Genomic DNA, 12624 nt, shown 5'->3' with positions numbered 1-12624 from the left:
GGTCGGGAATGAAAAAACAAAACTCAAGCAAAAAGTTCACCAAACTTTGTGCTTAAAATTTCATTTATTACTGTTGCTCTCGATGTCTGGCGATTGGAATTCGCCTCCTTGTTTTTGTCTTGTTTTCCCTTCAGTTCGGAAAATGCATTCTATTCGAATTCACCCCCATCTATCAATGTACTTTTAAGCCCGATACTCGAATAAATTGAGATCTAGGCAAATGGAAAAATCCGAAGCGTTTTCCACTTGAGCAAATTGAGTAGGCTTCGTGTGCAGCTGCCCACTCACCCAAAACTCTTGCCCAGGTAAAACAGTAAAACATAAACATTTTTGTATAACCAATTTGGGCAGACAGGCGACTACTGTTTCAAAGAAAATTTGAAAGAGAAGGTTTCTTCCTAATTAAATAATTTTATTTTATTATATTTCAAATAAATTTTTAAAGGCTTTAGTACCAAGAAAAATGTATACTTTATTCTGTAAGTAATTTATGATGTGATTTGTGGGTGTGTTTTTAAACTCTTGTTCCCTGTTATCCTTAGCGTAAATGTAATACTTTAGACCTAAAACGTTTTAATCAAATATTAAGGGAAATGCTTAAGGAATGCTAATTAATCCCACCACAATTTGTTCCCATAAGTAATGTGCAAACTCTTCCTTATTTACAAGAGGAAATTTGAAAAATCGCGATTGTTGGTCTGGTGGCCAGCGCAAAACTCGCTCGTTAGCTTTTGATTTACCCCTCAGGCAGCCCAGCCATAAATTCCTCCGCAAATTCAGCTCGTTTGCCAATTTGCGTTGCTTTTTTAAAGTCCGGGGAAATGGGGGTAGGGGCTCTGCACACTTTTGACCGCCGGCCATTCAACACGGACCCATCCAAAGAGCTGGAGAAATCCGCTAAATGCTCGCAGTCCCGGGGCGAAATTGCCGTAGGGAAAAGAGATTTAATGAATTTATGTCAAGGTGCGACGGAATCCGGGATTCTGGTCCGACTTTGGCTTACAGCCGGACAAGTGTCGGATTTGGGGACCCCTCGAAAGGCGCTCCTCGAAGGCGACAACGTTATCAACAATGAAGGCGAATGCCATTTTAATTGGCGCAACGGGACAACCCAGCTGACAGCCGGTGGCGTGCACTGGTCCAAATATTTATTTATCTTTAATTTACACTAAGAAATATTACAATTAAAGTTAAGACTCCATTTTCTAAATGATAAGATAACATTGTTATGATAGGTTGATTGATTAAATCTATATTTAGTTGTTGCTGAACCGATTTCGCAATCCATTTTTTATACAGTTGCGATAATTATTCATTCATTTTAAAAAGGTTGGCAATTTTATTTTATTAAAAAATGAAGAAGAAATTTATAAATTTTAGAATCGCTTTTACCTAGGAAAATCAGAAAGTACAATTTTCGTTGCATAGTGTATTCAAATTATATATATAAAGATACTTATTGGTTATAATAAGTAAACCCAAATAAGCTAAAGTTTTTAAAAATTTTTTTTAATTAATTGTGGTGTTAGACCTTAAGACTTTCGTTTCTGTACAAATTGTATACTGGATGTAATTAAAAAAAAACAAGGAAGAACGCTATAGTCGAGTACCTCGACTATCAGATACCCGTTACTCAAAGGGAAATGGAGATACGCAAGCAGCAAAGCGAAATTAAAATGCGCCACCTACCGGCGGTAGACAGATTTAAGCGTTATGGGCGTTAGAGTGGGCGTGGCAAAATTATTTTTGGATCAATCGATAGGTATTGACGACACCAATACATTTCAGTTAAAATTTTTTATCTAGCATGCAAATTGTGGGCGTCACAGGTTTTCGCGGTTTGTGGGCGTTTAAGTGGGCGTGGCAAACTTTTTTTTGGGTCAATCGATAGGTATTGATGAGAACATTACATTTCAGTTAAAATTTTCTATCTAGCATCAAAACTGTAGGAGCCACAGTTTTGGGCGGTTTGTGGGCGTTAGAGTGGGCGTGGCAGTCTACTGAAACAAACTTGCGCTGCGTAAGAAGCTCAGGAATCTGTACGCCAAATCTCAATAGCCTAGCTCTCATAGTTTCCGAGATCTCAGCGTTCATCCGGACGGACAGACAGACGGACAGACGGACAGACGGTCAGACGGACAGACGGACAGACGGACAGACGGACATGGCTAGATCGACTCGGCTAGTGATCCTGATCAAGAATATATATACTTTATGGGGTCGGAAACGCTTCCTTCTGCCTGTTACATACTTTCCGACGAATCTAGTATACCCTTTTACTCTACGAGTAACGGGTATAAATATGTATTATTTTATTTCTGTGTCTGCATGAAGAGGCGAAAATTCGTCGCCAGCAGCAGAAGTGGCTCCCCTGGGAGGGTGGACCGGTAAAGTGGGTGGGAGCAGTGGGTGGTTACTTTCACCATCAACGTCGCCCTCATCCGACCCCAAAAACCCCATGGAACTCTCCTTGAATTCACCGCTTGACTTGGCCTTCGCTCATTGCGCACAATTAAAAGTTATCCGCGACGTTTGCCACACCGCCAAGCCGCAACTTGGTCCTCGACCGATCCATTCCCTTCCCTTCCATTCCATATAACAAATGTGCAAAGTTTAGTGAATTAAATGCGTCGCCAATGACATTTTCCTGGGGATTCGTCGGAGACAGCTGAAAAGCAGAAAAGAGAAAAGCCTGTACTGAGTTTTCCCAGACACCCGGACAAAACTTTCAATTGATTCCGACAGCCCTGCAGCCAAAACTGCTGAAAACTAATCTAGTTCTGCGCCCAAAAACATTTCGGTTTTGGTTATATTTGATGGTTATATTTATAGGGCAATAGTTCAAGTTCCAAGTTTATAAGATCGCCGTGAACAAGCTATAATTATTATTTGCAACGTAGCGAACATACCCATTTTAGTGTGAATTCTTGGTCTGTCTGCCTGGTCGTTATAAAACTACTTTAGAGACATGGAGGAGATTCGTTTTTTACGACCGGAAAATATCTAATAATATATAATGTAGCTTAGTCGTTCATTAGAAATAAATTCCGTGATTCTTCGTTGTTATTTAAATATGTTTATTATTAAAATGCCTTGACAAAGTAATCAATTTTATTACATAGTTTCTTACACAAATAGGTAATTCCCTTCAGAAATAATAATGAATTTGGCCTTAAATAAGTGTGTCCAGAAGGGCGGTTGTCAAATTCTGGGCCTCAACAAGTACAGTATACAACAGTGGTTAAAGACCATCGACACGATCATATACGATGGAGATGGAGTTCTTTGGAACCACGATAAAGTAATTGATAAGGCACCGGAAACCTTTAATGCTCTTCGCGCCATGGGAAAAGAGGCCTATATTTGCACCAATAACTCGGTGACTTCGGTGGCGGGAATCTGCAGGAGGGCCCAGGAAATGGGTTTCTTGGTGGCCCAAAATGAGATCCTATCCTCGGGCCAGGCTTTAGCCAAATTCATGAAGGAGAAGAACTTCCAAAAGAAAGCGTATGTGATGGGGGGCCAGGGACTCGTTGACGAACTGCAGTTGGTGGGTATCGAATCACTGCCCTTGGATCAATCTTCTCTGGAGGGCTTCTCAATGCCAGAAGACATCCACAGTTTCCTTTTGGATTCCGATGTGGGTGCAGTGGTAGTGGGAAATGCTAAGGATTTCGATGCGACCAAATTGACAAAGGCCAGTTGCTATCTCAAGGATCCCGAGATCATGTTCGTGGCCACAAGTCGTGATATGGCCTTTCCAGCCGCTCCTGGACGAATGGTTCCCCGCGAAGGGGTTATGGTGGCCGCCATCCAGGCTGCCAGTCAACGGATGCCCTTCATCTGCGGAAAACCCAATCCCTATATGTGCATCGACCTGATGCGTCAGGGAGTAATCCAGCCGGAGAGGACTTTAATCATAGGAGATACGTGAGTTTGATAACCTCTATTTATTTAAATATTGTTTTCAACTTGTTTCTGACAGCATGAATACGGATATTCAATTTGGCTACAATTGCGGCTTTCAAACTTTGTTGGTGGGCACTGGGGTCAATAGCTATCAGGACGCGATTGAAGACCAGGCATCCAAGGTTCCCTCTTTATATCAGCAAGTTCCCGACCTGTATGTGCCAAAACTTTCCAACCTTTTGCCCTTCTTATCCTCTCGGAATAGATAAAATGTAAAGAGCAGAGCCTTTATTTAGTAAATGATGAATAAACTATGAAGTTAACTTCTCATATCTTCTGAAAATGGATTAATAAGTATCTGATTTTATATTAATCTGCAACAAAACTTAATAAAATTTAATTTTTGGAAAATGTTTTCAGAAATCCTATTGCCGTTCAATTTTTCTTAGAAAATATTTTGAGCGATCAATGCTTCGCCTGGTTTTTAGTCAACATTCAGACTTAAGAACACAAGATCCGATCGGTGAGCTATGTTTAAGCAAACCTGCTCCGACCTGACCAAGTTGCCAAAACAACGGGTTCGCCAGTGGCTGTCTTCCATCGAATCGGTGATCTGCGATGCGGACGGAGTCCTTTGGCACTTTTCGAAGGCCCTCGATGGGTCAGTGGACACCTTTAACCAGTTGAATACCTCCGGCCGAAAGACCTTCATTGTGTCGAACAACTCGGAGATTTCCAGAATAGATATGGCTAAAAAGGCAAAGGATCTGGGCTTTACGATCGAGGAAGATAGTGTCCTGACCTCGTCCTATTCGTGTGCTAATTTCCTGCTCATGAAGAAGTTCCAGAAGAAGGCGTTTGTCATGGGTGAGAGGGGAATTCACCAAGAGCTGGAGGCACTTGGCGTTTGCTCTATGAAAGTGTCTGAAACGCTGGAGAAGCCCATTCACGAGTTCGTCGCGGATTTAAAACTGGATCCCGATGTGGGAGCCGTTCTTGTGGGTCGGGATGAGGGCTTCAACATGGCCAAGTTGGTTCGTGCCGGCACCTATTTGCTGAATCCTGGGATAATGTTCCTGGGCACTTGTTTGGATGCCGCCTATCCCATCGGCAATAATCGGGTGATGGTGGGCGCCGGTGCCACCTTGGCGGCCATGAAAGCCCTTACTGGAAGAAAACCACTGATCTTGGGAAAACCCAATCCCTGGATCGCGGCTCCCCTCCTGCAATCCGGCCTTATCAAGCCCGAGACCACCCTAATGGTGGGCGATACGTAAGTTTTACCTAGAAAGGGGAACACACCTTCATTTTTATATTATTCTCTCTGATTAGACTCGAAACGGATATCCACTTCTCAGCGAACTGCGGCTTCCAGTCCTTGATGGTTGGCACTGGCGTTAATAGCCTGAAGGAGGTCCACAAGATCATAGAGGAGGGCGACCCAAAGAAGAAAGTCTTGGTACCGGATACCTACCTTCCCAGTTTAGGCCACTTGCTGGAGTTCCTCTGCTAGACCGCATACAAATTGTAAATTATCATTGCCAACCAATTCTGCATAAAATCAATACCCCAAAAGGTCGGCCTGCCTTCAATGTCACCCAAAAATGTGGGGCCTTTCCTTTGTCGGGTTGCCGGTCCCTTGTCAAAAGTCGAACACTTGCAGTCCCAACAACAGCAACAATAGAAATACGGAAAAATATCCACGGTGTGTTCGTCACTTCATCGCCATCGTCGTCGAGCGTGTCCGACAGATGCCGTCTGGGATGCTGCTCCTCATCACGCGGGATATCCTCTTTTCTTTATATGCACTAATAAAAATACATCCGAATAAAAAAATAATATATTTCTCAAATATACGCTCCCAAAATGATTTTTAATTATATTAATAATTCAATATTTCAAATTTTAAAATTTGACAATTTTTTAGGGGATGCCTCAACACAAAATCACTTATAAATATAATTTTGGTGTCTAAAAGTATGCAACAATATATTTCGCACTCAAAAGTACAATTAATTCATCCAGAAAGACGACTATACTTTATTCACTGCATACTTTTAGGCACCTACAATTACATGCAAAAGATATATGAAAGCCCTACTGATTTGTATGGCATCCTACAATACCTAAATTTCTAGATCATTAAATAAAATAAATAATCTTAGTTTTTGTTAAATTGTACTTTTTGAGTGTACCTCCTGTCAACTGGCAGTCGAAATGGCTGCCATGGACACGCCTCTGGTGTGTTTAAAGCGCTTTTCGTCGCCAGACATTTTCTGTAGCCGCATATAAAATATATGGCCCACAAAACGTGTGGCATACTTAGCGGCGTCGCCAAGTGTGTTTTTGCAATCTGTTGTCCTTTTTTTTCTTGGTCCTTTCTGCGGGGTCGTGATAGGTGTCAGTTCGGCATGTTTCCAAGTTATTGAATGTCACAATTTGTAAATATTGTCTATTTATACTCGCCTATTTGTGTGTTTTCAGCTGTTCTGTGGGAGTCAATGGGAAAATAATGTGCGAGTCATTTCGAGTGGGCATTGTAATTTCAATGGCATTTTTCTTTTGGATTTCCTAGAATTTTAAACCGATACTTCATTGCATTACAAAGTACATTTTTATAGACGGTAATGTAACTTTTGTAAAATTTTCTCGACACAATAGTTTTTGACTTATCTGTAATTTTAGATTAGTTTTACTTTAATTTTACCTACTTGAACAAACAAAAAAAAGAATATTTTAGGCGACTGCAAATTTTAAGTGGATATTAAATTAGTTAAAAGTTTTTTTTAAAACAAGGTGATTGAAATAAATATGTAAAAACATTATGGTTTAACTGTGCATTAGCCTCAGGTTTGCTGGATCGTGCAATGGGAAGGTTCTTCAAGGCTCTGCTTTGAATGAACTGATAAGAAGAAGTAGGAGGTCCGCTGGAAATCCATCCATCGAAACAAAAGTGAAGCTCTGCTCTAAAATGGGAGTCCTTAGAATGTTTGTTCCTATTGCGGTTCTGGGTATTACTTTCCCATGTATATCTTCCCAGGTTTGGCGTACTGGCTACAAAGGACATGGCACCACCCACGAACAAATGGGCGTGGTGCATTGGCCTCTGGCGGAGTTTACCCAGTATTTGTCGGTGGTTAACTACTCGGACACACCAGAAGTCCAAACCGGTGGCATGGAACCCGCTTATAGAATCGGGGAGAACATCCTAAACGGCATTTTTACCGATGATCCTCCAATTCCACCGGGTAAGTTATACGTGAATGTGAACTCAAAAGAGTTTTTAGGTTAAGTTAAGAGTTTTTTTAGGTTACGTCAAGTTGAGGAACGATGAAACCTATGTATTGGGACCAAAAGTGGAACAGGAAGAGTGGGACGACTTGTTGAGGAGCTACATGTTGTTCATTTTTTTGGTGATCTGTATAATGATCATCATTATCAGTATACCGTGTTTGGGGTAAGTTCTCTTAGTCTAAAATCCTCTTCCCCAATGATCCTTATGGTATTCTTTGGTTTAGTATCTGTTATTGCTGTTTTTGTTGTTGTCGTCGCTGTAAACAAGGATGTCCACCCTGCGAACAAGATCGAGATGCGAGACGACGTTTAATTTGCGGAGCCTGCCTGTTCCTACTCATCCTGCCCATCATGTAAGATTATAATTATGAGTTTAACTTCTTTAGAAATTATGTTTTATTTTCATTTCTTAGCCTGGGCCTCATCATTGCTTTCTTATCGAATCGAACACTGGACTTGGGATTGGAGGACACCTCGAAGACCATGAGGATGGGCAGCGAGGACACCTGTACTTTTCTGAGGGACGTATCAGACCACATCCATCATTTGTTTGTATACAATTTCGAGGAAATGGAAAGACACCTCACTGATCTTCTAGGAAGTAAGTTAAAAGTATTTAAACTTAAATAATATTATACTTCATTTTGAAGACAATATGGATCCCTAAAAAGAATCATCTTATAGTCACCTTATTAACTTGCCCTATTTAATTTGTTATTTTTTGTATCTCTTAAATCGTAATAGAGGCCCATCTACACGTTTTCATGGACTTGAGCGATACATCTGAGGCGAATTCTATGGAGGAACTGGCACGAGTTCTGGCGAATACACCAAAGGCTTTAAATCTAATGAAGCAGGTTAACTCTCTGGAGAAAGAGATCCGTTTCCTGACCGCCCAATTAAGAGATGGTACTATATTAAATTGGAATGGTTTGTTTCCTAAATAAATAATTGTGTATATTTTGACCAGGTTTACGAGGTGTTAAACGTGAGACAAACTTTGCCGTGTCAGTTCTTTGTCGAGTGGACGAGTGCCGACGATTTTTGACCCGAAACGATATCCAGTTTATAGACACGTCCACCTGTCTGAATATGGAGGAGGCAAGTCTGACCAAAAAAGTGTTCCCATGAAATCCTAAAATATGGTATATTTTTTACTCTTTCAGCTGCCAGACTCCAAAGTTTATGTGGACGCCTTGGAAAAGATCGTTTCGACCGGGTTAGCAGATCTTCCTCAGAGGGGTCTGGCTCGACTGAGGGAAGTTCAGGAGAAGATCAAGTCGGAGTTGGATCGCGTTTCGCCGCCCATCTACAGGGATCTTTCCCTCGCCAAGGAAACATTTAGGGCGCAGGCGAAGTTTGTAACCAATGCAATTGATGCCGTCATCAGTCAAGTTCACTTGGCCACTCTAAATTCCTCCAAGTCCTTTGACGATGTCTACGAGAGGTTCAACGAAAGCCGTTCCACACTCAACTTGGTCGTCTGCATACTGATTATCGTTGTAAGTATATTATTTAAGTATGAGTATATTATTTTATGAATTTAAAAAACCCTCAGGTACTGGTTCTTTTGATATTTGCTCTGCTTTTCGGATGCCTCGGCAGTACCTCTACAGGTCCTGGCAATGGTGTTTGCAGCAAAGTAACTGGATCTTGGTTCCTGCTAATGTAAGTACTAAATATAAATTAAAAAGAGAATTGACACTGAATAGATTTTAAAACTGTCTCGGTTTTATTAAATGAACAGAATTCCAAAGCGTTATACTTTTTAAGCAATGTTAATATCTCCTGTTATATTAAAGGAAGATATTTAAAACTTTATAATGTATTTTCCTATTCCCAGTGCAATTATCTTGTTGTTCTTCATCCTGTCCTTCATCTTCCTGGTGGGACTGTTCTACTTTGTTCTCGGAGTGGTGATCTACGAGGGAGCCTGTGCTCCCCTAAGAGATATGTCGAACAACACGCTATTCCGAACTCTGGAACCCTCCGTAAATCTCATGCAGGCAATGCCCCGTGAGGATGGAACGACAGTGGTTCCCCTGAAAGTATCCTCTGCCATAGCAGCCTGTCGCGAGGACGAGGCTATATTTAGCTATTTACGGGTAAATGGAATCTACGATGTGGACGATCTAATGCGGATTCAGGTGATCACCAACGAAATGCCAATGCAAAAGCACGTTTTTCGGGGGGATCTGTCCTCCGTGGTATTGCTGGATACGGAGGAGAGGGGCAAACTTAATGATATGCGGAACGATAAACTGGCAGACTATCACAGCACCCTCTACACAAAGATCCTGTGCAGCCAGTTTGCTCCAATCAGTCTGGACACGTTGGCGGATAGGTATTACGATCTGTCCGAAACCATATCCCCCAAGAGCTTCAAGGAGGCGGTCATCAACTTTAAGAATCAGAATCTCCACCTCAAGGCTTACGTCGAACACTTCGGGAACAAACTACAGTCCCACATAAAGAAGATAACTCGCCTGCTGGATACCATCGACAAGCTGATCCTGTACGAGAACTACAACTTCGCCACCAGCATCCACATACTGCTCCAGGCAGTGGCCAGGTCGGAGGATTTCATCCAGCACCGTGGTGTGCAGTTCATCAACACTTTGGGCAAGAACCTCAGCATGGTGGTGGACGAGCAGGCGGAGGAGTACATCGGTTACATCAGTGCCCAGTGCAACCAGAATGTGGGCCACTGCCGACCCCTCAGCTACATTTACGATCGCAGTGTCCAACTGGTCTGCCGACGACTGGTCGATCCGATAGTGAGTACTTTATGGTTTTTGTAAACTCAGATTCAGATATTTAAAAAACACCAAGTTCCAAAACACCAAGTTATAATTCTAAATATATTATTTAATCATTTGTTTTTAAGATGTCAGTTAAAATTGTTTAAATATTAAATTTAATAAGAATTTTGAAGACATACCTTGTACGTAAAGTATGCTTAAGGAATACTTAGCTATTTTTTGATTTTACTTTAATACAAATCTGATATTTTAACTAAGATAAATATAACCAATGCAATCATATATCCTTGCAGAACGGCTACTGGGTGGGAATCCTACTGTGCGCCATTTTCCTAATACCCGTGCTGATCCTGGCCCACTTTCTCATGTGCCTGTACACGAAAATCATGATAGTTCCGATTGTGGCAATCGGTGGATTTGCATCTGTGGCTGGGTAAGTTGTTCTTAAAGTTGTATTTCAAATAGGGAAATTAACATATAATACCATCTTTTATATCACATCGTTTAGAGCCCGTAATTGTCCCATTTGTACTGGGGAGCCATATGTACCTCCTCCGATCATATCCTGCGGTGGTGGTCAGCAGGCATATTGTGGGTGCAGGATGTCGGGTGCCGGGACCAAGGTCTTCGAGATGGATTTCCAAGAGACGACCACCGACATGTCCTCGGACAGCTTACTGATAATAACTTCCGACGACGAAGTGAAGAAGAAGGACGACTAGCAAATCTGAAAGCATTTTTACAATTTTTATCGTGTTTTTACAAAATTCTTGGTACACAAGTTTTACTACATTTTACATGTGAGAGTAGAACATAATTTGTTTTTATTTAAGTGGAGTGTTAAATAAATCCACAAATTAATGTATGAAGTAATTCGTAGTTTTCTTTAACTATAGTAAAAGTAGTTAGAGCATTGAATAGTCCACCATATAACCGATTTTACTGAGCTAGCAATTTGTATTCGATTGTTTTCTTTGGTTCTCGTTGCTTTTATTGTCAATTCAAAACGCTGGGCCTTGTTTACAGGGCCCTGTTTGTTTTCTGCTTGTGGCATCTGCCCATCCAATTGTCAACTATCCCTGTGAAGGGATGAGATTGCGTTGCCCTGTAATTGAGGGCCGTTCAAAGCTAATTATGCGAGTGTTTCGGGCTACGGAGGCAAACAGAAACACTGCGAGAAATAACAGAATAGAGAATAAATATTAATAACATTTTTAAGGCATATTTTATATTTAGGTGTGTAATATGATATATATCAATTGCAGATTTAAGTCCTTATAACGCAGCATTAAATCATATTACTATATATTTTTTTAAGTGTGCAAAGAGTGCGTGGGCTGGAAAAAAATCGAAATGAAGCGAAATGTCCGTGGTTGGGTTCACTTGGCACTAACGTTCAGATCCCAAGTGTGGATAGCTGTCAGGACGCCTCCGGCTCCCCACGTCAGTGCCATTCCGCCGGATAAAGTGGGGCCTGGGGAATTTAGTTGTGTATTAAACGGAGAACAAGTGCTCCTTGTTACGCGGCATCTCAATGCCCGATGTTTGGCATTGTTTGCCATTGTCTCCGCCTCTCGTTTCGTCCTGATGCGAAAGTTAAGTGCGAAGTTTGAAGACTTGGAATTCCGGCGATTCACATGGCCAACATTAATTAAATTTTTGACGCTACACAGCTTCGATGCTTCGGACAAAAGGCTGCTAATTAATTAGCAAACAGCTCGACAGGGTCAACACTTTGTCATCGACGCTCCCCTCGCAAAAAGCCAAAAAACTGTTTGTCGTTTGTCAAAGACTCAATCCAAGGCCCCAGCACCAGCACCATCACCATCACCATTCGCCACTTGAAGCCCGAATAATGATAATCCTTGTAGCATCAAAAACGCATCAAACTGTTAGGGCGACACCACCGACAAAGTCATCAGCAGAAATATGTACTCGGGGTCGGCGGGGCCTTGGTGTTGACATTATCCGGGCCTGATTTATTATCGCCCAGCGTGGTGACACTTCAGTGTTGGCAGGAACAATAGAGTTCTCTGGCCGCTTTTGTTTTGGCAGCGACAAAAAGATTCAAATCGCTAAGCTCGAGGCATTAAAGTATTTCATGAGGTTTGCCAGGTTCTCAGAAAGGCACACCTTTAATTATGTGCTTATTGTCGGGTTACTTACCGAACAGGAAGGTAAATATGGTTTAAAAATTTAACCAAGGCTTCGAATAATCTGTATTGTACATTAAATGGCTCTGTCAGCCTGTTGAACAAGAAGTCGAATTTATCAAGTCAATTAAACGAAATTATATAGGCTAACAAAATTGTTAGTAAATACTTTGTAATTAAATATTTAACTTGTTTAATAAATAAATTAAGGGAATTAATTATAACGTTTTATCTGAAAATTAATAATGTCATTTTTGCTGTCCCATTAATAGTTGTTTTTTAAATATAAAATATAAAATTGAAGGGTTTTATAAAAATGAATTTCAAGTTATAAGTCACAAAAATATTTTTAAATGTAACTGTTAATCCGATATATCTAAAATTGCTATGCCTGAAGAATATTAATTAATAATAAAAATCGTTCTTCCAATAGAATGTTGACTTGTCAACTCAACCGGCAATTTTCTCAATTAAAACAAATCTCCCGACCTTTCATTTTGGGATAT

At 41.0% G+C, this 12624-nt stretch overlaps 3 protein-coding genes across 3 annotated transcripts; all 3 read left to right on the top strand.

Annotated features, from left to right (window-relative positions):
• Positions 1 to 3142: 3142 nt before the first annotated feature.
• Positions 3143 to 4226, top strand: LOC108012716 (glycerol-3-phosphate phosphatase). The gene is made up of 2 exons (XM_017078144.4): positions 3143 to 3930; positions 3986 to 4226. The coding sequence occupies exons 1-2, from the start codon at positions 3161 to 3163 to the stop codon at positions 4176 to 4178; spliced, it is 963 nt and encodes a 320-aa protein (XP_016933633.2). The 5' UTR covers positions 3143 to 3160; the 3' UTR covers positions 4179 to 4226.
• Positions 4227 to 4392: 166 nt separating this feature from the next.
• Positions 4393 to 5738, top strand: LOC108012700 (chronophin). Its single transcript, XM_017078128.3, has 2 exons — positions 4393 to 5182; positions 5242 to 5738. Exons 1-2 carry the CDS (start codon positions 4440 to 4442, stop codon positions 5420 to 5422), a joined length of 924 nt encoding a protein of 307 aa, XP_016933617.2. The 5' UTR covers positions 4393 to 4439; the 3' UTR covers positions 5423 to 5738.
• An 837-nt stretch (positions 5739 to 6575) lies between these two features.
• LOC108012315 (prominin-like protein) lies at positions 6576 to 10834 on the top strand. Its single transcript, XM_070996366.1, has 12 exons — positions 6576 to 6705; positions 6760 to 7157; positions 7219 to 7366; positions 7428 to 7556; positions 7617 to 7804; positions 7948 to 8112; positions 8174 to 8304; positions 8370 to 8705; positions 8762 to 8871; positions 9047 to 9980; positions 10259 to 10398; positions 10474 to 10834. The coding sequence occupies exons 2-12, from the start codon at positions 6881 to 6883 to the stop codon at positions 10685 to 10687; spliced, it is 2772 nt and encodes a 923-aa protein (XP_070852467.1). The 5' UTR covers positions 6576 to 6705; positions 6760 to 6880; the 3' UTR covers positions 10688 to 10834.
• The last annotated feature ends 1790 nt before the right edge of the window (positions 10835 to 12624 follow it).

The sequence above is a fragment of the Drosophila suzukii genome, chromosome 3, assembly GCF_043229965.1.
Source record: "Drosophila suzukii chromosome 3, CBGP_Dsuzu_IsoJpt1.0, whole genome shotgun sequence".
In the NCBI taxonomy this organism is placed as follows: domain Eukaryota; kingdom Metazoa; phylum Arthropoda; class Insecta; order Diptera; family Drosophilidae; genus Drosophila; species Drosophila suzukii.
The sequence above is the reverse complement of the archived record's forward strand: the minus strand, read 5'-3'. Positions and strand labels throughout refer to the sequence as shown.